The sequence below is a fragment of the Metopolophium dirhodum genome, chromosome 3, assembly GCF_019925205.1.
Source record: "Metopolophium dirhodum isolate CAU chromosome 3, ASM1992520v1, whole genome shotgun sequence".
NCBI lineage: Eukaryota > Metazoa > Arthropoda > Insecta > Hemiptera > Aphididae > Metopolophium > Metopolophium dirhodum.
Window position 1 is genome coordinate 21,789,311 of NC_083562.1, and position 27,549 is coordinate 21,816,859.

At 26.2% G+C, this 27,549-nt stretch overlaps 3 protein-coding genes across 5 annotated transcripts; 2 read left to right on the forward strand and 1 right to left on the reverse strand.

The window, feature by feature from the left end:
* Positions 1-1,425: 1,425 nt before the first annotated feature.
* LOC132940179 (MOB-like protein phocein) lies at positions 1,426-6,562 on the forward strand. Of its 2 annotated transcripts, none has more exons than XM_061007635.1 (6): positions 1,426-1,524; positions 2,051-2,146; positions 2,202-2,365; positions 2,427-2,636; positions 5,498-5,609; positions 5,724-6,562. In XM_061007635.1, exons 2-6 carry the CDS (start codon positions 2,084-2,086, stop codon positions 5,871-5,873), a joined length of 699 nt encoding a protein of 232 aa, XP_060863618.1. In that variant the 5' UTR covers positions 1,426-1,524; positions 2,051-2,083; the 3' UTR covers positions 5,874-6,562. The 2 variants fall into 2 exon arrangements, with proteins under 2 accessions (XP_060863618.1, XP_060863619.1); XM_061007636.1 differs by having other exon boundaries at positions 1,432-1,450.
* Positions 5,832-27,456, reverse strand: LOC132940181 (ribonuclease P protein subunit p25). The gene is made up of 5 exons (XM_061007637.1): positions 27,154-27,456; positions 17,924-17,982; positions 6,613-6,889; positions 6,148-6,267; positions 5,832-5,971 (listed from the first exon to the last, which is right to left on the reverse strand). Coding segments are annotated over exons 2-5 (495 nt in total). The 5' UTR covers positions 17,925-17,982; positions 27,154-27,456; the 3' UTR covers positions 5,832-5,874.
* On the forward strand, positions 8,045-24,406 carry LOC132940178 (tyrosine decarboxylase). Of its 2 annotated transcripts, XM_061007633.1 has the most exons (13): positions 8,045-8,207; positions 14,380-14,466; positions 17,504-17,719; positions 18,031-18,144; positions 18,212-18,391; positions 18,459-18,695; positions 18,752-19,146; positions 19,230-19,371; positions 19,452-19,623; positions 19,767-19,843; positions 22,290-22,522; positions 22,808-22,891; positions 22,974-24,406. In XM_061007633.1, the coding sequence occupies exons 3-13, from the start codon at positions 17,519-17,521 to the stop codon at positions 23,128-23,130; spliced, it is 1,992 nt and encodes a 663-aa protein (XP_060863616.1). In that variant the 5' UTR covers positions 8,045-8,207; positions 14,380-14,466; positions 17,504-17,518; the 3' UTR covers positions 23,131-24,406. The 2 variants fall into 2 exon arrangements, with proteins under 2 accessions (XP_060863616.1, XP_060863617.1); XM_061007634.1 differs by lacking the exon at positions 8,045-8,207 and having other exon boundaries at positions 13,963-14,466.
* Positions 27,457-27,549: the final 93 nt, after the last annotated feature.

A 27,549-nucleotide genomic window follows, 5' to 3' on the forward strand; every position in this document is an offset into this window, starting at 1 on the left:
TACAGTATGTTACAAGGGGGTCATTATAATGGATGGTGCTTAATTTGAATTCAATGATATAATATCATTGTATTAGAAAAACGATTCTGAGCGAAGACGGTCAGTCAGCCTATGATATTACGGCATAATTCTGGTTTAGCAACTTATCAATTTTTCAAATTTTTTTTTTCCAAAATGTGTATTTTAAGGTGCTTTATAAGAATGTAAAAAAAAGCCCGGACGAACTTCGTTTTGAAATTATTGATGAAAATTTTCAAAAACTTCATTTACTTCGTAACGCGCATTAAAAAAAAAAAAAATACTTAATATTGAATTTTTTTCAAACTGTTTTAGGGTGCTTTGTAAGAATGTAAAAAAAAAAGCCCGGGCAAACTTCGTTTTGAAGTTATTGATGAAAAACGATAATCGATTTTTTTGTCCGAGCGCAGCGCAGTGAGCGAGTGAGTGGTAACGCTAGCCGATTATGTTCCTTTTAACAACTTTATTTATTTCCGAGGCCTACCCAATTGGTTTTATATACGATTAGCAAATCGGGGGATATTTTCGATTTTTTTGTCAGAGCGATATTCAATTATACCTAACTAATTTTCTTTAAAAAAAATGAGCGTTTTACGAAAAAAAAAATGTAGTTTTTTATCAATAACTTCAAAACGAAGTTTGTCCGGGCTTTTTTTTTACATTCTTACAAAGCACCCTAAAACACATTTTGAAAAAAAAAATTTATAAAAATCGAAAAGTTGCTAAAACAGAATTATTCCGATATTACTAAAATACAAAGTAAATTAATTGATGATATAATTGTGAAAAAAGTAATTTATAAATTATTACCTATTTACGTGGAACCTTGTTTTAAAATTTCAATCCTTAGCATTAAAAGTTGAACATTTTATACATTCTTAACTACAAAATAGTTATCAAATTTTATTTAAATTTGAACTTTAAATGCTTATAAAAAATTTGGGCCTATGTATTTTTAATATTTTTCAATTGATATTGTAACAATATATCAGGAGCCTTGTATTAATTTTTCCCGTTTTTTTGACACAACAAGTACAATTTTATTAATATTTATAGAAAAAAAAAAACTATAAAAATTGAAATTTGTATTTTGTACTAATATTTTGAAGTTTGTATTTTTGCAATTGCAAGGAATAAACTTTTTGGTGTTTGATTTTATTATGCCCCTCCCTGATAATTTTCCTGCTGTCGCCAATGGCGCCATCTATAAAGTGGTATTAAATTAAAAAAGTCTACCGATATAATTATTTATTATACTTTTCAACATGTCATAAACTCATAACTTATAATATACTATAGGAATTTTAGGTACCTACTTAATAGATTTTGTATTGCACATTAAGTGTTAATTTGTATTAAATATAATATATTATCTTAGTCCGTATACTTATCGATGCCTAGTGCCAACAAGATGCAAGCACAGATTAACCAAGTATACAACCATTATTTAAGATACACCATCTCAAACCGGGTATACAACCTACAGGCTACAATGGCCAAAAAATAGTAAAGCCTTTAACTCCATACGACTACCTTAACATATTATAATTTTCATATTTATTATCTATGACTATGACATTCGCCTTAGGCAGTTGTAAATGTTGTAGCATGGATATTATATTTTTTAATATCTGTAGGCACACATAGATAATATAAGAAGAATATATTATCTATGTAGGCAGAAGGCACAAAATAAATTAAATTAGATGACAACCACAGATATATGTTTTATATTATGTATGTGATCATGACATGACGTACTCTCTAATTTTGTATTATAATATTTATAATTTTTTTTTTATCAATATTTTACTACGTTATCATTGCCGTATGATGTTTGATACAGTGATAGCGTATTGATTGTCGGCCGAAGCCCCAAGAATGTTTTTTCTATTTTTCAGTAAACACTAAACTGGTTATTGCCTTACCCCTTAGAAAAATATTATTGGAAATTTGAATATTATTAATATTATGTTTGAATTTTATTACGATTTTATAATGAAATAGTGTTTGTATGTTTTATGGATTGAAGAAAATTCGTTCACACAGCAATTGATCATTGAAAATGAAGATGGCTGAATCAGTAAAGAAACTATTAAAACGAAACAAACCAGGAACAAAAGCCAATGTGAGTCGTGTTATTCTTTAAATTTGTGTAACTTATATTTGAATACTGTTTTTAGTTCTTCCGTAAATGGCCTGACGAACCGTTTGAAGAGATGGAAAGTACATTAGCTGTTCAAGAGTTTATTCAGCAACAAATACGTATAGATCCGAGTAATATTGATATCATATTGACACCGCCAGATTCACAAGAAGAAGGAGTTTGGAAATACGAACACCTAAGGTGACAAATAATTTACTGTGAATTAATAAACATTTTTTATGCTAATTGATTGCATTTGTAGGCAGTTTTGTATGGAATTGAATGGGCTAGCGGTTGAATTGCAAACTGAATGTTTACCCGATACATGTAGCCAAATGACATCAACTGAACAGTGGATATTTTTATGCGCTGCGCATAAAACTCCTAAGGAATGTCCTGCTATTGATTACACCCGCCACACTTTAGATGGAGCTGCTTGTTTATTAAACAGCAACAAATATTTTCCTAGCAGGTATACCTTTAACATAATATAAAATTATCATTCATTTTATAAATCAGTAGTTTTGTAAAATTATCTGTTCACCAAAATACCTATTATCTTAGACATATAAAACAACTAGATATCCGACTACAATTTTTTATTGAAGCCGCGTCCCCATCCCATCAGCTGCATTCCTAAACATCAATGTTTACACTTTTATATAATATCAATGATAAAATGTAAACATTGCCGTTTAGGCAAATAGCGACCAACAACCTCAAAACATTGCATGGCTATTGTATAGTTGTATAGCTTATGATGACCATGTTTATTCATTTAATTTTCACTCTATACCTAATTAGTTATAATAAGTTTTACTTTACTACATTTTACTTAATAGTATTTATTTATAAAATACTATTTTGTTATTGTGTTATCTAAATTTAAATTTTTATTTTTTTATACCAACATTGAGAACAACATTATTTTATTTTGTAAAAATAAGTTTATAAAAAAAAAATTAAATAATAATCGGAAATATCAAATATTATTTATAAATTAATATAATATGTAATAAATAAAAATGTTGATAATGGTTATAATAATATATATTCAGAGAATATATTCTAATAAATTATATTATAAACAGAAAAGTTATAGGGGTAACCAATAACTACATGATTGAGAATTGAAAAATATAACTAGGTATTATTTACCCCAGTATCCTATACACGTTTCATTGTTTGTATACTTCATTACTCACAAGCCCCGATTAAAGGGGGCCCACGTATGTAAAAGGCCCATAGTCTTCTCGGCTTAAAATTACATTGAGTGATAATTTGTACTTTTTATAGTGCCTACAAGATTTTTATTTTTGAACTAACAGGTGTTGGGTCTTGTTACCCACCTACCGTGTTTACGGTGTTTTCAAAAAAGAAAAATCATAAAAAATTTAATGATGATAACAATTAGAGATTAAATGTACTTAGTGGTAATAATAAACTTCGGATTGAAACACATCATGTAATTATTGATCAATTTTGTTCAGAACTGGACAAAAGAATAAACAGAAAATTATATTCTACAACATTTAAGCTTTGATAAGACATTAGAAGCATTTGCTACACAAAAATCTAGAAAAAAAACTTATATAAAATACCCTATTTTAATTGTAGATATAATATGTATTATAATAAAAAAATAATGTTTTTAATGTTTTTATTATACTTAATTAAAAAGGTTTAAATTTGTTTTACTATACATTTTTATTAGCTATTTTAAAGAATTATTTTCATTGGGTGGGGAGGTGGGGGCCCAAGGCCTACGACCACATTTTGGCTCCTGGGTCCTGGGCCCCAAAGGTCTTAATCCGCGCTCGATTACTCATTAATCATTATTAATTAATAGTTATTACTTATTGTTATTATATTTCTATTTTTAAAGAATTACAGCTAAATTGACTAATATTTGATTTTATATTTGTTGTTAGTCAATTATATTCTAATAATAAATTTAACTATTATAATTAATATAGTAGTGGACCATTATGTAAATAAATACATAAAAATAATTGAATTATTTTGTTGGGTTCCATCATTGAATAAAGTATTAAAGTATATAGGTGTACTTATTGCAATTCATTTTAGTGTTTATTTTAGTTCATTTTACATTAAATGTAAAAAAAAATAAAAGTAACTTTAACTTAAATTACATTTTTCTATAATAGCTTAACTTAACGAGTTAAAAAAATTAGATTACTTAACTTTGGTCAGCCTAGAATATAATATACCTACCTGACTTCTTTATTTAAGAAAGAATAATCTATACAACTAATAGATCTGTGAGCTTTAACTAGGATTAATTAAAAAGAAAATCATTATAGTAAACTTCCTAGTTTCTATCTTTATATGATTATTGAGAGGATGTTAGGCACACTCTTTGTTTTTTCTCTTTGACCCATGCGCAACATAGACAAAACGCATTGACGCAGAATCATTTTTTATGTTTTTGAGTATTTTTAAATTAAAAAAACCCATTTTAAAAACCAAAGGGAATAATATTTTAAAGGGTATGACATATCGATTTGTCTAATTATATTATTGTCTCAAAACTATTTGAACATCATATGTTTACAAAATTTTATTTTTTTTTAATTCAAAGTCTAATAACAATAAAGTATAAAATCTATATGTCATACCTTCAAAAATATTATCTCTTTAATTTTTGTAATAGGTGATTTTACTCAAGATTACTCAAAATCATAAAAAATGATTTTACGTGAAAGCGTTTTATCTGTGTGCGGGTTTAGTAGGAGAAATAACAAATATTGTGCTGACATACTCTTAATGTTGAGTTATTTTCTAAAAATTTAATTAATTTTTCATTTTTATGCATTTAAAACTGACATTTGAAAGAAAAAGTTTGATTTTTACCTTGTCACCTCATTTTTATATTATATAGTACAATTATTGCTCATAGTTGTTGAAAAATAATGAAATAATATGTATCAATAAATAATTGAGAGGCCTAATTAATTCCTGATCATATTAAATAATAATTATAATTCAGAGAAAACAAAATAATAGAAACACAATTAGATATTATATACTTAAGTTTATTATCAAGCATCAAGCTTACATTAAATATTTTAACTTAAAAATTTCATAAAATAAATTGTATTACACATAAGTCATAAAGATTTGTAGTTAGGTACACTGTCTGTTATAATATAAATAAAAACTACCAATAGTGGTTGGTAGTAAAGTAACTATAATAATATATAACATAATTTTTATTTTAATGTTAAAAATTAAAAATAAACAAATAGGTAATCAATTAATAAAATATAATATTTATCGAATACAATTTTAAAGTATTATTATTTATTCTAGAGTTAATATTAAAGAATCATCAGTGGCGAAATTGGGATCTGTTTGTCGGCGAGTGTATAGGATATTTTCCCATGCATACTACCATCATCAAAACATTTATAATAAATTTGAGGTAAAGTATTCAAAATATAAAATTTGTATGTCCTTATAAGTACAGTTACAGATACAATATGTATCAATAATTATATGATAGGTTTTAATTGTGTAAAATAATACAATATTACAGAATGAAACATACTTATGCCAGAGGTTTACAAAATTTGTGATTAAATACAGCTTAATGGCAAAAGAAAACCTGATTGTGCCTATGCCTGATGCAATTATGCAAGGTATACGAACCGAAGAGGATGGAACAACATCAATTAAAGAGCCATAACTTAACCTTCCTTAGTACCGCGGTAATCGTTTTTTTCAAATGTTCTGCGAGACACTGGCCTATTAACATGATCTGATACCTTGTCAGCTCCCTGGTATCTAAAATTAAAATACTCTAATTAATTAATTTTACGCATACAGTAAATTATACATTTATACACTTAACTAGGAAACATTATAAAATCTATTTTTTTTAAATTAATTTTTTTTTTGTATTTTGTCGGTTAGACAATTAACTAATAACTATTTATTATATTAGATTATTGTAGGCTTACCCAGGTAAACTAGGATGAAGGTGATTTTTGGATAAAAGAATATGAATTGAAGGTAGTCTTCTTGTTGTAATTGTTTGAGATACTTTACCATCAATCATCTCATCCTTAATCATCCTTACACTGTAAGTAAATATATTACTATTTATAAAACGTCTCCCAAAATTAGTTACATTTTAACTTTTTAACAAAAAAATATATTTGTAAACTTACAATAAAAGTGTAAATGTTAAGTATACTAAACAATTTGTAGTATTCTAGTATTTATTTTGTAATGGTGCCATAAACCACAATTTACAGTGAAAATTCAATTTATAATTATATTTAAAAAACAATCACATTACTTTGGTTTTTTATTTGTATACATAGGAAATTATACTTTTAAGTTATAACAATAAACATAATTACTTATCTTGTATGGTTTGAAGTTGTTTATCTAAAATATTTAACTTATAAGTTATTACTTACTTTCTATATCCAATACCAGTGACTTGTTTAAGTTCAGGCATCTGTCTTTTCAATATTTCCGCACACGTTACAGCTTTGTTAACTGATGGGCCACTGGCACTACAAACTAGATGATTAGAGTGTTCAAAACTTTTTACTGCAAAACCAAGCATGTTTCGGATTTTGGAATGATTATTAACTTGTAAATGTTCAAAATTGTCTGGTAAATTGTCAATTGTAATCAAGGAACGTGTCCAACGTTCTTCCTGGTATACACATTTAGGTTTCACAGTTTCCACTGTAAAATATAAGTTCCAATAAAATGTATATATTTAAAAATGTCTTTGTTTTAATAGAAGTAAAATTATTCAATTACATAATAATACAATAAAATTGTTAAGTTTAATAGTTTTGTTAATTTAGTCAGTTTCATTACAATTCTGAGGATATTTTTGGTTTATGGTAAATAACAAATATGGAGCATAATGACAGCAAAAATCAATATCCACAGATAATTTACTCGAGATTTTGCATTTTTTTTTGAATAAAACTAATGACTTTTAAAAGTGATTCATAACAAATTGAAGATTATTTCCTCTAAAACACTAGATAGTTAATAACATTTAAAACACATAAATTGTATAAAAATAATACTTAAGTAAATAAAAATATTTTAGCATTCACAACAATCATAATACCATTCTTATTTCCTTATACGCATCTTTTTATGCATCAGTCGGAGCCAGATTGGGGCAGAACAAGTTATTATTTACATCAATATATATATAATTTTTTATCATTAAATACAATATATTTTCAAAAATATTTAAACATTTAAATTAATTTTATTTGGTTGGTAAAATGATGAAATCTAGATGGGCCAAAATCTTTTAATCCAGACCAATGCAGTTGTGTTTTCTATTTTAACTACAGGGTAAATTATATCAGTGGTGCCATTTGAGTTTTTTTTATAGCGGAGTCAAAATGTAAGCAGGCCATTTTTTTCAGCATATTAATAAATAAATTAAGTATTAGCGGTGTATGTATGGGGTGAAGGGTTATATATTTTATATTTTAATAAACTAAAATTATTAATTAATACATTTTTCCACCTTTTGATATACATATAAAAATAATATATTAGGTAAATTTAACTAATACAATATATTCTGTATAGGTACAATTCATATAATATATATTTTATATTTTTATTTATTGACATATATGTAAATAACATTGTATTTAATAGTTAATACCTTGATTTTTTTTTTCAGAAACTAATACCTATAATTTTACATCGATAATTAATATTATTTAAGTGAAGATAACATTTAATTACAATAGCATTGATAAAATGCCATTCTAATTTCTACTTTATAATTTTCATTTTAGTAAATCAATTTACTATTTCATACAAGTGTATTTTGTTAGTATATCCTTTTTGTATAGTTATTATTATTTATAACTATCAGTCACTTAATTGTTCATCTTCCATAAAGGATCTAGGATAAAATATTTTTCTATTAAGTGATGAAAAAGATAAAAAAATTCTTTCATTAAACGCAGTACCAACTGGAATAATTTGAAGTATCTTGAGTGTTTCTGAAGGCGGTTTTGTAAGTTATTTGAGTATAATATCAATAATTTAATTAAAATCTAGTTAGAAAATATTTTTATCTTGAAGTAAACACAAATTACATTTTTAGCTTATTAAAAAATATTAGTAGTGATTAAAAAATGTGTTTAAGGCTTAAATATAAGTTTATGCATTGATTAGGATTGTTATAATCAATTACTTGGAAAATAATTCTCACATAGGTACATGATATATATATATTATACGCGCATTGTAGTTATTTTATCGTTTACACATAGGTGTCATCACTTTCATCACATAGGTTTGTAAATTCCATGACAAGCCAATAAAATACAGAAAAATGGAGGTGCCAATGTATACCCTGCCATCCCATCCCAAATGGCGCCTCTGAATCATACCTATTGGTATACCGCTTAAAATAGATATATTTAGAAGGAATGTTAGTTTGATATAGAAAACAAAATTTAATTTTTAGCATTTGAAAATAAATATATTTACTTGACTTATTAGAGAAATTAAATTTAGTATCAGCACAATACCAATAATAACATTAATTTGTTTAAATAAATAAAAAGTATTCAAATAGGCACTATACCCATGGATGACTTAACTATAGGCATTAATTATTGGGGGAAACTAAAAATTTTTTTTATGATATTATATGGGTTTAGACACTGTAATGTATAGTGGGTATAATATATATTATTTAACAGTTCGAGTATAACTATTTGCAATGTTTTTTTTTTAATAAATCAAAAACTCGTAGGGTTGAATGGAAAACACCATACAAATTTTCGTTCACCAGTTTTAATAGTGTGGTGTTAGTTTTGATATTAGAGTGAATTAACCTATTATCAAACTTAAAGGCAATAACATTATCTGTGTTCTCTCGTTGGTTTTTTACGATATTTTAATTATATTGAATATTTTTAATTTTCATAATATTTTAATCATACAAATATTAAATCTATCCGAGATTCTAATATATTATATGCTATTTAAGGAAATAGCAGTTTTAAAATATCACTGCTTTTGTTGATCTACTATAAAATAAAAATTAAGAATTTATTACAGAACATATTATGTTCAACTTTTAATTTAGACATTCCTCGATCTTCAAGAAAAATTATCAATAGTTTCCACACCACAGATAAGTAAGTACCTATATGTATAACATATTATATTTCTAGAAGGAAATATAAATCGAGTATAGTTAGAGCATTTAATATCTATTGTTATCTAGTAAATCACGCGCAGGTATACCTTACATAACGAATACGTCGACGGATTTCGTACAGAATTTGTGCTCAAGCTATAGATGTGCAAAGATAATACAGTTGAGCGCGCAGGCGACACAAATCTCGCAAGCATGTGAACGAGAATCAATAGTTTAGGGCCCCCCGTCACTCGTTCAGGTTTATTATGGCCACGGGACTTTTATGAGATAAAATGAAGAGCATTCCAGAGCAATCGTCGCATAGTCAACATTCCATCCAAGACCGACTACTAATAAAATATACCGATTATAATTTTCAAGTCTAACTTCAAACTTCTCAAAAAGCACAGTTATAGATAGGGTTTAAAAAAAATGAATTCTTAAATAATTGTTTCGTAGCGATACATAGGCTACAATTCATCTACATAAGGCAGGCAGCTTACATACATTATGATACTGAATCATAAAGTATTATTCTAATGGGTACAATATAACTCCTTCGATGATTTTTTGTATGCATTTTCTCATTTTCCTTTAACCATCCGTGGTGTAAACATTACAAGCGTTATATTAGAAAACGTTGATGGAAATTCCTTCACGATTTTCCCAATGAACCTTGACCTATATTACTACATATTAATATATATATAAATACTTATACCGAATTAATCGTGATGGGTCTCCCAGTTGGTGGCATTATTTAGGACTATATAGATATATTAGTTGAAGGGATGTGATGAAAATATTGGGGTAATATAATATAATATGAATAATTTCAATGAACAATAACAATTAAAGCTTCCATGTGTAATATAAATGAATAATAGTTATTTCAAATTAGATATATATATATATATATATATATATAATGTAAAAAAATGCAATTATCATTGGTTGCATGGCTATACCGATTTCAAAACAATATATTTTACAAAAAAATTATATTTGTTCCATGCATGGATTGGAAAATAGATGGGTAAATATTAAATAATAGTAAAAATAAACTAAAAATTTGAAATTCCAAAGTCTTAACAATCTAAATTTAATTTAGAAAATAAGAAGTGCCAAGAGGAGACAGTCTTGTTGTTCTGACTAGTCTATATAGTTCATAAATAATTTTCTTTAATCTACAAGATTATAAGTGGCTTCATACGTAATACACAAATAGTTTAAGTTGGTTTTCATATTTACGAACGAGGATGGAGTAAAAATAACATTAACAGAACCAAAAAACGTACGTTATGTACACTATTCACACCCAACTTTAATCGTGATGCCGATTAAAATAATGTTTGTGAATAACTTATGTATTAAACTTGCAGTGTTGTTTAAATTAATATCCGATTATCTGAGTTCTGGGTATGATTGAATACATTAGTCCAGTAATAGATTCTCTAATATTCCTTATTCTTATCAAAAAGTACATAAATTCACTAACAAGCAACAACGAGTAACTAACTGTTCAACATTTCCTGCCATGTGATACATCCATCATACAGAGCGAGACAGGGCCTTAATTTCCTTAGAACACTTTCAAATAATATACATGTACTATATATGTGGTCGGGCGAATGGAAAACGGCTAATATTTAACATAAAAGTGAAGTTTCTCGGGAGTTAATTCGCTGTGAAAACTTGGGCAAGAATTTTCTACAACCCTAGCGACAACAAACTTCAACGGACACAGTGTCCATTGTACATCTAATATTGATGGTTATACAATTATATATGATATTGTATATGGATCGTGGTTGTTACGGAGACAAGGGATGGTTTTCGTTGCCGCACAAATTACCTAAAATATAGGCTATAGATGGTAATATTTAGATATATTATTTAATATTTATAAATCTTTCTACGATTCATAAAACTAACACTTAATGATGTACTATATACGTACATAATTTAGTTTTTGTTAATTTTAATACATTTTGAAAAAACTTTTTTTAGTTAGTTACTCAACAAATTAACTCGTTTTAAATTTTTTCTTTGTAAACGAATAAAAACAAAACCACAATGTTATTTTAGTTACGTGAATAGTTGCTTCTATTTCTAAAATATTATACTTGGTGAATCGCCAAAAAATCTCAAATTTGGTATTAATTCATACCTAACTAAAATTATTCGTAGTATAGGAATATAATAACATATTACATAAATATTTTATAATGTAGGTATGATCATCTTTTTAAATTTAAATTATGAAGGGTTTTAATTAAAATCAGACTACACTATTATAAACATTCAACATTAAATACATTACTGAAACTGTTCACTATTTTAGCAGTTTGTTTTAAAATATTGATTATACGCAATGTATAATGCAATATACTATGTTATTGTCATATATACGTTAAATTACCAACCAATTGTAACATACACTAAATAATTGTTTTTCTAATTTATTAATAAAACATTATTCAATCCTATACCACCCCCTAATTTTTAACATCTAAAAACATGAACATTTTTTTCGTAACATATATAACATATAAATTATATGCTGGGTCCTTCAAATTTTGTATGACAAAAAAATGATAGGGACCGTGTAAGAATTAACTTTATCCTTATAATTTTAGACACACGAAATTTGAAAGGCTGTATGTATATATTTTTTAAATATATTCCTTTCCTCCCCTTAAGAAATTTCTTTAATAATATACGTTACATATTTATTATTTTTTTAAATACAATAATATATATATATAGTATAAAGAATATTCGGGTAGGTACAAAACCGGGTTTAAGACCTCTAAGGGCCCAGGCGCAGATACTTGGATTGAGACACGATTGAGCATAAAACACGTTTTTTATACACGATTGAGCCAAATTGTCGGCGTATCAAAGGAAATCGGAATACAAAAGAAAACCTACACGATTAAGCATAAAAACTCTGCAACGTTGCTATTTTCCATTTTAAGCTATATTATACAAAAATATTTATTTAAATAATTATAATAATTCAAAATATAACAATAATAAGTTATGAAAATAATAAAATCAAAATATGTTCCAAATAAAAATAATACTGCATGGTTTATAACTCGAGAATACTATGGAGTATGGGTGATCGAACACTGATATTATTTCTATAATAATTTTGGAATTGTATCTTAATTTATTATCTTATATTTTCCCCCAATTTTAAATGTTTAAAAAGTCAGAACTTTATTGCTCCGGAACTAATTTATTAATCGATAACATTGTCGATAAATCTGGGCTCAGCTCACGGCTCACGTTTGGTATAATACTTGGTGAAATAATACGTGAAAATAATAAATAACAAAGTTTCGGCCACGTGAATGTGGCAACATCGCATAAAATATTTTACCTCAATTGTGTCGCTAAAAAGGTATATGCTCAATCGTGCTTCACAGATACAGGACCCCCATGGCCCCACCATCAATGAAAAAAAAGATACTAAGTACTGAAGTATGTAACCGCTCTGCTGTATAGTAGTTGTTGACTGTAACTCGTCATTACGAAATACGAAGTAACTGTAATGTATGAGTTAAATTTGAATCCAATGATAAGTCATTGCATACGATCTGTCAGGCTATATATATATATATATATATATATCAGTTATTACTAAGAATATTTTATGATATAGGGGTTTATAATTTATATTGCTATCAAAGTAACTTATTTTATTAGTTTAGTAATAATACTATTTTTAACTATAGGTGCGAAATAATTTGCAACAAAATAAGAAAAGCGTTTCATGATATATCGTTATTTTTTATGTTTCCTGATTATTTTGAAAAAATACTATTAGTTTTTAATTTCGACTTCTCAAAAGTACCAATTAGGTCCAATTTGTTATCAGAAATTACCCTCAAATATGAAGATCGTTTTTATAATAGAGATAAAATATATACTATATACGCAGGTTTAATATTGGCCGAACGCCTTAAGTAAAATGTACACATTTATATTTATTTAGTGTTGTTAAATAATATCACCATTGATTAATTTATATATCTATACAATTTAACCAATTATATTTCTCTCATTAAATAATTAACTGTTATATTATTTTGTAATACATTTAATAGTTTAATAGTTTGAACCGGTTGTTATTAATACTTAAATAAAATACCAAGTATCAAGTATTACTAAGTATTGTGAGACAGAACAATAAAACTAAAATTTGAAAAAAATACGCTTGTTTTTATATTATACTACTTATAACATATAATTATTATTTTCAATAAAATTATAATTTAAAATTGAAATTTGCGTACAACATATATAAATATTAAAAATATTAAATACATTTATTTTCCTAAGAATTCTTTAATTTTGAAATTATTTTAAATAATTAATGGTACTAATAAAGTGTTATTTGTCCCCATTAAATATTTTGAATATATAAACTGTTTTTCTTAAAATCCCGTAATTTGTTGAGACATTTTTATATAAAAGAAAAATTGTGTAAATTTTACTTAATTTTTTCTTTAATTTGTCTTAAAATGTAATGTTTTTATACTATTAAAAGTATAATTAACTACTTGATGCAATTTTAAGCTGATAAAACTATGGGCCTTTTACATATGTGGTCCCTAGAGACGCCCCCCCCCCCCAGCCAATGGATTAAGGGCAACTCTGGTGATCAAGGGCAATCTTTCATAATATAATTAATAATTTCAACAAAGTAATGTATAATATATACAAAATATTTTATTTAAATTAATAAAAATGCTGAAGTACTACGAATGAGAATACTTAAAAAAATAATAATACAATACAATTATGAACCATAATAATTTATGATATAAAAAGAAATTGTTTTATAGTTTGTTATATATATATGTTTATGTATATTTATTAAAGTTGCAATTTTTTAAACACATAAAGAATAGATAAGCAAATACAAATTGGCATTATATTGTATAAATTAACAATACAATTTACCATTGAAAAACGGCGTATACTAATACTATTCATATTGGATTTAAATGTTGGCCGCTAGTTTCACGCTACAGGCAGTCGTTTCGAGAGCCTCCCACAACTGTTCTATACCTCTAGCAGTTTGGACGCGCCGCATTCGAAATATATAGTGAGTACACCCTCTCATACATATTATATATTAATTTATAAATATATAATTTAAATATTTAATAAACTAATTTGATATACTTATATTGTCTTTTTATATTTAAGCAAGTTACAAGAAATACAAAATTATCTATTTTCTTAAATTCTTGTTTTAAAAATATTTATCGAAAAAAAAAAATGTTTGATTTCGAATTCATATTGTATACAACTATAGTTTTGAATAATCGATTTGTTTTTTTATATATTTTTTAAAATGTCAGAATAAAAAAATTTAAAAAAAAAAATATTTTTTTTAGGGAAATTATAAAGCTTTATGACTTATAAAGTGTAATATACTATTAAATTAAAACTCCACATATTTATAAACGAATAATAAAAACTTAGTCATAAATATAACAAAGTGGTAATACATGTTTTATTATTGTGAAATGGTATAAATGTTGGGAATGATGAAATTAATATCTAAAACTAGGTAAGTGTTTCACAAACAATTATAGGAACAAATTTTAGTAAAACCGAGTAAGGGAAGCACACTATACGAGTTTTTTGTTCCTATACGTATTTGATGTGTTCAAAATTTATAATAAAAGTGACACAAATAATAACACTTTTAAAAGAAAAATTTACATATTAAAGCAACATATAATAAGCATGTAATAATAAATTTATACGAAATAACAATTGGTGTCAATAAACAAAAATATATAAATAATTAATATGATAATAAATAACTATATAAGAGAAACCTAGACCAGATTTATTCATATAAAATTAATAAATGTAAGTGAATTTAAATACAATTATTAATTTATTTCAGTAGTCAGGGACGTCACAAAGGGGGTCTTGTGGGAGGAGGGTTTATCCTCCCACACCACGTCAAAACAATTAGGTGGTTTGATTTGTTTAATTATATACTTATTACCTAGTTATTACTTATAGGTACTTTATTTAACTTATAGCTTCTATATGCTCTAATTATCGAAAAATAAATATGTAGGTACCTAACATACGAAATAAGAATGATATTAGTAAATTACGACGTACTGAAAACACCAATGTATATTAAATATACAATTTATAAATATTATTATATAATAATATAATAATACAGGTATTCATTTTTTTTTATAAAACTTGCATAATATTGATCATAATTAAAAAAAAAGGATAAAAGTACATGACTACCCTGCCGTATCGATTCTTTGAAGCGTCACTATAATGTGTGAGCTAAGTTAGACATTCTTTATGGACATTTATAGAAAAAACTAAAATGTCAATTGTTGATAAATAGCTCAAACCATTTTGAAAAATGTATTATGTATATTCAAAATTTTAATATAAACATTTGGCGAAAATTTCAAGGATATCTACGGTTATTCGTTATTGAGTTGCAACAAAAAAACAAAATTTATATTGTCAAATAGGTTTTAATTAAAAATTCTCGTTATTCCTCAATTTTTTCTTGTTTTTTTTCCAGTTATTTTGAAAAGTAATAGGAATTTTTTACTTTTGAATAGAATAATTTATGTCTTTACAATTTATATACATATATATATATATATATATATATATATATTACTATATTATTAATTATTATCAATATTATTAAATACCATGAAATAATTTATTAATATTAATACTTGTACCTATTTATACAATATAAGAATCATATTAATGTTAAGAAGTTTGAACGTATAATTTATTGGATACCTGCATGTACTTTGTACACCAACATTATATAGATTCTAATAAGTGGTCAGTGGAATTATATAATACGAACTATCAAAATCATGATACATTGATACACCAGTCATCAGTGATTACAATCCTTGAAGTTATTATTTATTAGTTAGGTACTACGTATTAATATCGTTTTTTTTTAATCGTAGTATTAAGAATCAGTATAAAATAACTATTAAACATTTAATACATATAATACATATAGAACACTTTTAGGTTCCTCCTACTTAAAACTTAATAAAACACTCATTACTCTCAATTACTTTAAAAATCTAGAAATCATATCTTATTACGTTTTAAAAATTAAATGTTAACACTTTATTTGAATTGATAAATTATAGTTATATATTTTGTCAAAAAAATTGGTAGATTTTCGATAGTTTAAAAAAATTATTAATTTACTGTAAATCATCTAAATATAATATTATTTTATATACATACCTATATAAGTTATATATTAATTAGTAGTTTTTCATTTATTCGAAAATCCAGACCATGTTAGGCACCCTAAAATCCGATATCCGAGTAAAGGATATCAGATATTCTACTAAGTAACATTTAATATAAAATAGATAAATATGATATCAAGCAGTCCGTCAAAACTAAAAAATGAAATAACATCGAAGTACTTACCTATAACCTATATGAAAATATTTTAAAATTACTAATTAAATTGTGATAACAGAATAATATAATAGGCACTAGGTACAAATGTTGGCGATAAGATTAAATTGTTTAACCAATATTGGTAATTATTTTGAAAATACGTAATGATTCCCTAACTTGTTATATTTACTTCTATAGTTTGATATTTATCAATAATCTTATAAAATAAAATATATTTTTAATAACTGTTTTATTTTTACTAACCAAATTCTATACGAAATACAATATTTTTATCATCTGTAGGAAATATTCTTTAAAAGCTCAATTATTTTGATTCTGATGATCTTATATCGATTATTTTCCGATTACTTTTATTTATTTATTACAAGTTTCGTTAACCATTGGTGCTACTTAAACTTGTCAAATAAAGCAAAATTAATTAAAATATACACTCATATTTTCGGAAAAACATCTCTTTAATAAATAAGAAATGAAAAAATTGAACAAATAAAAAGGTGAAAATCTGTTGTTGACTTGCAGTGGTTCCGTCAATCTAAAATTGCCTTCATGCACATGACAACGTAGAATATCATCGTTCTCTGAGAGAAATCAATTAGCCTTACATCCTTAACGAAATCAAATGCATTTGAATAATAATAAAAGTGTTGATTACATTTTTTATTTAATTTAAGGAAAAAAATTATAAAATGGATACGGAACAATTTCGCAAGCATGGCAAGGAGATGGTGGACTATATATGTGAATATTTAGAGACAATAAAACATAGAAGAGTAACACCAACAGTAAACCCGGGCTGGTTAAAAAATAAAATTCCGCTGGAAGCACCTGTACAACCCGAACCATTTGATGCAATAATGAAAGACGTTGAAAACATAATTATGCCAGGAGTAAAGAATTTATATTTATTATAATTAGTAGATACTTATCATCGAACGTAAATTGGTTTTAAATAATAATACCTACTGATATTTGAATAGAATAAAATAGTTATAAGTCATATTTACTTTACTAGTAATTAGTACATTTTGAAATAATAATATTTTCAATATAATTAAAAACTCAATAGAAATTGGACATTAATATAAACTTACTTTTCAATATTTTATCAGCTTTTGGTTTTCAAATTCAAACAGAACGTATGGTATCAAATCTGTAACAAAAAATATAAGATATTATGTTTAATATATGTGTTTACTAGGTAACTCATTGGCAACATCCAAGATTTCACGCTTATTTTCCCTCTGGTAATTCATTTCCTTCAATTTTAGCAGACATGCTATCTGATTCCATAGCATGTATAGGTTTTTCATGGGTAAGTAACTAACAAAATACATTTTTTAATCATTTTTTTTTTAAATAATATATTATAATTTATTAAGGCCGCAAGTCCTTCGTGTACAGAATTGGAAACTATAGTTTTAGATTGGCTCGGTAAAGCCATAGGATTACCAGAAGAGTTTTTAACATTTTCAGAAGAAGCATCAAACACTATTGATTCTGTGAGAAATGATGATAGTGAAACCGAAATACATAACGGTAAAGGTGGTGGGGTACTTCAGGTGAACAATTAAAACCATTCAATTTAACTAGTCACAAAAATATATTATAATCAAGATTTTTTTTTAGAGTTCAGCGAGTGAGTGCATATTTGTTTGTATGCTAGCAGCTCGAGCTCAAGCAATTAAACGATTACGGAAACTTCACCCGTTTGTTGAAGAAGGTGTGCTTCTATCCAAACTGATGGCTTACTGTTCTAAAGAATCGCACTCGTGCGTAGAAAAAGGCGCTATGATGGCATTTGTTAAATTACGTATCCTCGAACCTGATGAAAATAATAGTTTGAGAGGGGCTACGTTAAGACAAGTTAGTTTGCCACACAATACCCAAGTTCAATATATTTGAATTGACGAATATTATAGGTGATGGAACAAGACGAGGCAATGGGATTGATACCATTTTTTGTATCTACTACATTAGGAACAACGTCGTGTTGTTCATTTGACAATATACCAGAAATTGGTCAAGTATGTCAGCAGTTTGAAACCGTTTGGTTACACGTTGATGCTGCTTATGCTGGAAGTGCATTCATTTGTCCGGAGTTTCGATCTTTAATGAATGGTGTACAATACGCAGATTCTTTTAATCTCAACACAAACAAGTGGTTGTTAACAAATTTTGATTGTTCATGCCTTTGGGTAAAAGATCGGTTTAAATTAACTTGTGCTTTGGTGGTCGATCCTCTCTATTTACAACATGGTTATGCTGGTGCTGTAGATTATAGACACTGGGGTATACCATTGAGTAGACGTTTCAGGTTAGGGTTAAATAGTATAATACGATTTTTTTTTATATATACTTAATATAAGAGATTCAATTAGTGTGAACACAAACATTTAGATCGCTGAAGCTTTGGTTTGTGCTGCGCACATATGGAATTTCTGGACTTCAGAAGTATATTAGACACCATTGTCAACTAGCAAAACGTTTTGAAAGATTGGTCAGAAGTGATAATAAGTATGAAGTTTTAAATGATGTAAAGGTAATTATTATTGCAGACATACCAATTAAAATCAATATTTTACCATTACATACAATTATATTCTTTCCTTAAAAAAATAGATGGGGTTAGTTTGTTTTCGTTTGAAAGACGATCCGACCAATAAACTTAATAAAAAGCTCTTAGAAACCATTAACGAATCAGGAAAACTTCACATGGTGCCATCGTTAGTACACGACAAGTATGTCATCAGGTTTTGTGTAGTGGCAGAACATGCTACAGAAGATGATATTGGTAATATAAAACAAATACATATTTAATACAAACAAAGATATAATATTATTTAAATTAAATAATACCGTTTGGCCTTTTACTGAAAATATTATGAAACATAAAAGTAATTTAAAAAAAAAATATTTAAAATGTATTTAATATAGATTACGCTTGGAAAATTATTAAGGAAACGGCAGTAACAGTTTTGTACAATGAACAAGAACTCACAGAAAAACGAGAAGTTAGTAAATATAATTTATCTGAATATGTAGGTACACCAACATTTGAATAGTTTAAATAAGTTAATGCTGTTATAGCATAAAATACTATTCTATACACATAATATATTGATATAGGTATTCACACTATATTCATAATTGTGTTGTATAACTATATAAGTATTTTAAAAATTGAGTGAAGCGATGAATATATATATACATTGGATTGACAGTGATGGGTTTTTATTTTTATTTAATTTTGTCGTGTCTTAATTGGATAGAAGTTGTTTGTTATCGTCCCGTCACTGAGCCGTATACAATTACCCATTCACCAGATGACCACTCGTCAGCAGTCTTACCTAATGGTAAAACCTTAAATTTCGATATTTATGATCAATATTTCTTTATATTTCTATGATATCTTACTTTTAGGTTAGTATAGTATGTGAAATATAAATATAGTACTTATGCAAAAAGGGCAAATACTGCGTCTTATAATATATGAAATTATTTTTTAATCATGTTAGTTGTCTTGTCGTTATATTGTAGGTATGTATAATCTAAAGTGGGTACATAGGCTCCACATCACCCAAAAATATTGGGGGGGGGGGGGGGGGGGTAAGCACTAAGCACTAGTCATATTAGAAGAACCAAATTCGTGAGGCACTTTGCCCCTCACACTCTTCATATATTGATACTTCTCCTTATATTTGTTACATTTTATATCTCTATTAATAAAAAAATTAAAGATTTAAATCAATATTGTATGGGGCTGTGCATTTGTAGGAAAATGCATTATTTTTAGCTTATTGTAAAACATAACTTTCTTAATACAAAGAACTATCTTAAAAACGTTATTAACTTATTATAAAATATTGTTAAAGATTAATTTTAATGAGTTGTTTCCTGTAATATTTAATACTAGCATAGTGGCATTCAATTTTTACAAGAAAAATATATCGTTAAAACAAATAAATTGTGTGATATTTATAAAGCTGTCATATTTTTATACGTGTAGCTATGAAATATTAATTAATTATGAACTATTCTAAACACGGCGGCGGGGTGATCAATTTTATACCGTGGTGATGGGGCGATAACAAGCAAGTACCTACCCTTAATTGTAATACATCAGGTTAGACTATTTAATACGATACGAGATTTATTACCATTTTGCATACTGTAACTTTTAAATAATGTAAATCCACATAGGTACATATTTTATGACCGATAGTAGATAGATATTCTAATTTTGACAACAGTAATAACGATTTATCCTCTAACGATTTTTGTTATTTTGTTTCATAATATTTAGACTAATTTCAAGCTATTTATGGGTATTTGACATTTACTAATTTCGTTAGTTTTTTATTTCTATGAATGTCGATAGCATATAATTATGATCAGTCAAAATGCTTGAGACTTTATAACAAGATTTTTAGAAAGTTTGTAGAAATTTGAAAATATCTATGCACGTAACGTTAGAAAAATGTTCCATCCCTTGCCTTATATATTACTATAAGTAGTAAGTACCTATATTAATTTATTTTTATATTAGTAATACGGAAGGTTGAATTAATGTTTTCCTCAAACATTGCGATTATTATATTATTAAAGTTTCAAATGTCTACGAATTATTTTTGAATAAATTTTATAAAAATTTTAACTTCTAACATCCATAAAACATTATTGCGAATTTACGACCAACTTTTTTATTTATTCAACTTATCAGGAATCTTGTATAAAATTTCTAGTTTTTTGACCGAGCAAAAAAATTGGTATCGACATTTATATATATTTATAGAAAATAACTTAACAATTTGACCATGTCGTATAGAAAATGTTACAACTAATATACAAATTTGGTGTATTTTCAAGTACCTACCTATCTACAGTTATTTGTTTTTGAAGAATTAACAATAAAGTAAGAAAATCGATTTTGTTAAAAACTGGTTTCGCGTAGAAATTCGTGTTGATTTTCTTGATTATCAAAATATAAGAAGTACTGACAATTTTTACCCCCCTCACAAAAAAAAATATCAACTAGATCTACTTTCTTCCCAGAAATGATATATTGATGTGGAAAATCGAAGTATTACAGATAAATCTAAGTATTTTTACTGCTCCAAAAGGTGTTGATAAACACAAAAAATAAATAAACACATCATTGTAAAATCAATACATTAAGAATACATGTTCAGAATCTAAAAAAAAAAAAAAATGACTTAAATAGCAAAATAAAAGTCTCATATTTTAATTTGTTGTTATATAGTTTAAACGTGTTATTAAGATCTCTATTTTACAAAATCTAAAAAACTGCAAGTTGCTATTTACAACCCTAATTATTATACATCAAAATATATTATTCCTCATAAGTATTTTTTTTTTTTGTTTTCTACAAACTTAATTTTGATTGATTAGAAATTATTTGTTCTTTACTTCCTTAATAATTTGTTAAAATTGTAATAGGAGCAAGTGGATGAAGTATTTGAATTATCAGAACGTAAGAAGAAAGATGATTTGGCCTATAGGAGATCATTCTTTGTACGAATGGTTAGTGATCCAAAAATATATAATCCAATAATTGCTCGATCATCCCCTGGATCCCGCAGACATACTCATTTAAGTTCAATGGATGATGATATCCATGATCCATTATCCACTTCTACAAGTGATACAGAAGACACAATGACACAACCAGCGTAAGAAATAATAATGATATTTATAAATAATTATTTATATACATGAAGTGAATTGTGAATAAAAACAGTAGGTACTCTTGAAGGATTATATAACTTGCCTATAAACATATGAATATGGTTTTAATATTTATATCACTTAGTCAGTATAAATTATTTTGTATAAATAAATATATTAGCCATAGTAGTTAGAGAAAATTTCAATGAATTTAGGTAATACTCCATAGCTATTTAGCATAGTTTATTGAACAGCTATAAAATTAAAACATTATATTATTATACTATCAGGAGTTCATGGATAAGTTGGCCATTAGCATTCTTATTTCAAGGAGTGTTTGATGATAAAGAAGGCAGTAATGATGTTCCTGTAAGGTTAGTACTCAGTAGTATAACATATTATGTTTATAAATTTAATATTTTAATACTTAAATATTAAGCAGATATTTTAATATAGATTTAGACACTTGGCAACCAAAATGCACTTTAAATCAAAAAGCAAATCACCAGAACACTTGGTCACAGAAGAAAACAAATCACGACGTAATTCTCCAGTATTTCCAAGAAAATCTAGTTATGTTAAAACTGAAAACGAAAGTAACATGCAAAAATAAAAACTGACCAAAATATAGAAATAATTTTTGCTTCTGTTATTTTTCTAGCTTGTTCATAATTATAATTATTATAAGTTCATGACCTCGAAAGCACAAAATAAATCTAGATGCTTATATTCAAAAGATTTACTGTTTAGCTAATTTTTGTAAATGATTAAAATTAGGATAAAAATAATGAAATACATTTGAGGAAAATGGCTAAGCTTACAAATATATTGACTTAATTGGTTTAGGATAAATGGTCGGTCAAATTCAGAATTAAGACCAATCAAAAAAATTATTATCTATAGGTGGTATCAATTAATAATTAAAAATATTGATTTCTAATAGATAATTTAATATTATAAGATAAAATTGTATTAAGTATATAATTGTTAATAATTGATGGTTATTATTTAAAAATAAAAATAATCTATTGTAAGAGGGAAATTTATTGTCCCTATTAAATTTGTTATGTTACTCACAAACAACAGTAACTATGAGGAGGGAGGGTACAGCGGTCTAGACCCCTAATTATCTTTAAAAAGTAGAAATATGTAGTTTTTTTTTAAGTGCCTATCAGTTAATTGAATATTTATAAACTGCTTTTATATACAATAAAAGAATTTTATAAAGAAATAATACAATGGCATTGATAATACTAACAATAACAAATAATAGAATTAAATGTTTTTAAAATAAATGTATACTTTTTCTACATATATATTGCATGGTATTAAACATATACTAATATATTATATAATAATATAATCTAAAAAATTATAGGGTACCTATTAGGCCAAATAGTAATAGTAATATTAACTTAAAAAATAAAAAATCTTTTTTTGTTAGCATTTAATCATAATTTTTAAAAAAAAAAACAGCCATTGAATAATGATTATTATTTCTAGTCACATAAGGTGATATGGACACATTTCAACTAAATATAACATATTGATATTCTTAAATCTTAAGTATCTATAATCTATTCATAAAATATTATTCTATTTGTTGACTTTTCCATAAGATAAAAATAATAATCGTAATTGAGGTCATGACATTAAAACTTATATAATTTAATTTCTGATTAATTGACATGCTTCCTGTATGAACAAAATAAATTATTTGTGTTGAATTATAAAATGTAGTTTTTTTTTCAAATTCTATATTTAATACCTACTTACTTATGTGAATAATATGATAATATTGTAAACATTGCTACCCAATCAATGTACTTTTGGAACATGCTGTTATTATTATCCAATTATCTATTACAGTGGCGTAGCCATGAATTTTGTATGGGGGGGGGGGGGACTATGTATACAAATACAATACAGTTTTTATTTTTTTTATTAATTTTGATAAAATTCTAAGGTCAACACGGTCAATGGGGGGGGGGGGGACCAACCCCCCTGGCTATGCCACTGATCTATTATAGTTATATAAGTAGATAACTATATTTTAAAGTTTACAATTTTTATTTATGTCAATAATACCTATACTTATTAGGCTTAGGATTTTTAGACAATATAAACAATACAAAAAAGCACTTAAAATGTGAAAAAAGGAAAGAAAAAGCATTTGTGGAAAAATGACTAAATGAACATATTTTAATCATTGAATTTGTAGTATTAGCACTTTTATAAACGTTAAATTAACTTGCAATACCGAATACTCGATAAAGTATTTAGCAATATCGATAAATATCACCAATAATAAAACCCATTACAAATAATAATATGTATATTGTTATTATATTAAAGATAACAATGACAATGCTTAGTCTTCACTAAGATATATAAAACTCAGATCAATTGAAAATTAAACACAATAAAATTAAAAAATATAAAAAGCAAAAAGGCACTAATAAGTAAAAAAGGAAAAAAAATATTCATTTGTTATCTTCAAAATTTAATGAAACACATTTAGGTATAAAAATTATTTTTCTATTATTATATATAAAAAAAAAGGCATTTGCTTTCAAATCCGAACACTACTTATTAGTTATTACCAGTGGCATAGCCAGGAAGATATTACCGGATAAAGGGGAGGAGGTGTTAAATTTGAAATTCTTATTCCTAGTAGGATATTATTTTTATTGGTTTAATAAAATAAACAGAATCTTAAAAAAACTGTACTTAAATATATATAATATTTTGTAATTACACTATAGTGATTCCCCATTTGGTCTAGTCTAGACCTGGGATCGGCAACCCGTGGCCTTTATAGCAATCTTAAATAAGTTAAATTTAATATGACTTCGTTTGAACTAGTCGTGACTATTTTCGTTTGAAATAAAATGTATAATTTTTTTTTTGGCCCTCGACATAAAGGTTGCTGATTCCTGGTCTAGAATATGTAATTTTGTTTGGTTGTTAAAACTCAGATGTAACAACGCAGACGCCAATAATTCCAGTCGACACCCTACAGTAATTTTAATAGTTTTATTAGAAAAAGTATAAAAGGAAAAAAATATCACAAAAGGGCCCACTCTACTAACTATACATTATACAATTTAAAACAAATCTGAAGACATGTCTGGGGGAAGGGGGGTTAACCCCTTAATTCCCCATGGCTATGCCACTGTTTATTATACATAATACATACCTTTATAAATAGTTAAAATCAATGGGTAGGTAAAAAAAATATTATTAGTTGCTTTTTATAGAGAATTAGTGACGTCAATCAGAAATCTCTGAATAAAATAATTATCCCTTAATATATCGAATTCCAGCTCGGGAAATCCACTATTATAAGTAGTATATCTTTTTTTCATATATTTCTGTGTAATAACAAATAATTGATGCATGTTGACATTTTTCTTTGTTTAATATTTATTTTATATAAGTAATAATATATCTTCAAAATTGTTGTCATTAATTCATAGTTGTTGATTGGTATAAATATCCCCAGCCATACTAAAAGGGTGTTACAGAAGCGCTTGAAGGAGCAATGTATTAATCGTTATTATAAAGATTTTCATAGATGAGCTAATTAAAAAGAATTTAATTGTAAATTAAATTTAAAAATGTAACTCAATATTATACAAAATTTAAAAATAAAGTGGTTATTCTTGCATTACTTCAATAAATTAATAACAATGTTACCTTAACGTTACTCAAAAAAGTAAATATAACTATATGTTACATTACTGAGTAACTCACAGGTACTTTATCAACCAACACTACCCTTAGTTAATTCTTATTTTCTGAATGATTTCAACTTCAATGAGATTTTGGGATATTCTTTACTCATCCTCTCTTTCTTTTGAACACCACATTAATGTTAGCTGTAATTAGAGCATTTAAGTTTCATTGAACGAACTGTCTCCATACTTTGCACTTGTTATACCTCTTCTAGACTACTGTATGGTTGTATGGCATCCATTCTAGGCGTTTCTAGGTCAAATACCAACCTAACCCTGATCTTGTTCAAAATAAATTTTGATCATACACAATTTTAATATCACATATTCTTAAAATCCTGGCTAACCCCTACTATATGACTGTTCACTTATCTATGAAGTCCTACATATTCACTCTTTCATCACAAAGCATCGAAGCTGACTAATAATTTGTTAATTCCATATGACATATAATTTTATAACATAGCAAAGAAATATTAACATTTAAGGGCAGGCACTCGGCAGTGCCACCCAACCTGTAACATACAAGTCTAAAATATGATAATAAAAATATTATTTTGTTGTAAAAAACACATCATTTTCACCTATAATATCATAGAATTCCTAATAACTTATAGCAGGCATCTGTCGAGAATTATTTGTAAATGTTACTTGCATTTAATAATATTATAATAGTTGAATTAAAACCGATGATATTATTAAAAAGTTTAATTTCAGCCAAACATCAAACACCAATTTAACATTATTTCAATCAAGTGGAATAATTAAATAGTTAGGTACAAAATAAAACGGCAATATAGAGTAAAATCAGTCATATAAAAAGAATTCATAATAATTATAATTCATTTGTATTGTAATGTTATTATATAGTTAAAAAGCAGTAAAAACAACACACTTACTTGATTATCTTAATACACAGGACGTGTTATCTAAATAACACCTGTATACGTTTGAAACAGATGTACAGATATGAGTAAATAAAAAGAAGTTGACAAGTTAAACAATCAAAATAAGTATAAGCCTGGCTACAACAATATGAACAATATTGTAGTACGACTACAGATAGTAACTATACCATATCATCGTATATTTCTCTATCATCATACCTCATTTAAAATTCAAAATTGTATCATTTTAGGTATACAATATTATAATGATTAATGAACAAATGAAACTTCAGATTTTATCATAAGCTTATAAAATACATGACATAACCTAAGTTTTTGCGCGCTAATCTTACTATCAAACACGGCTACAGATAATACTATCTTTAATCAAGGAAACTATTTGTCAAA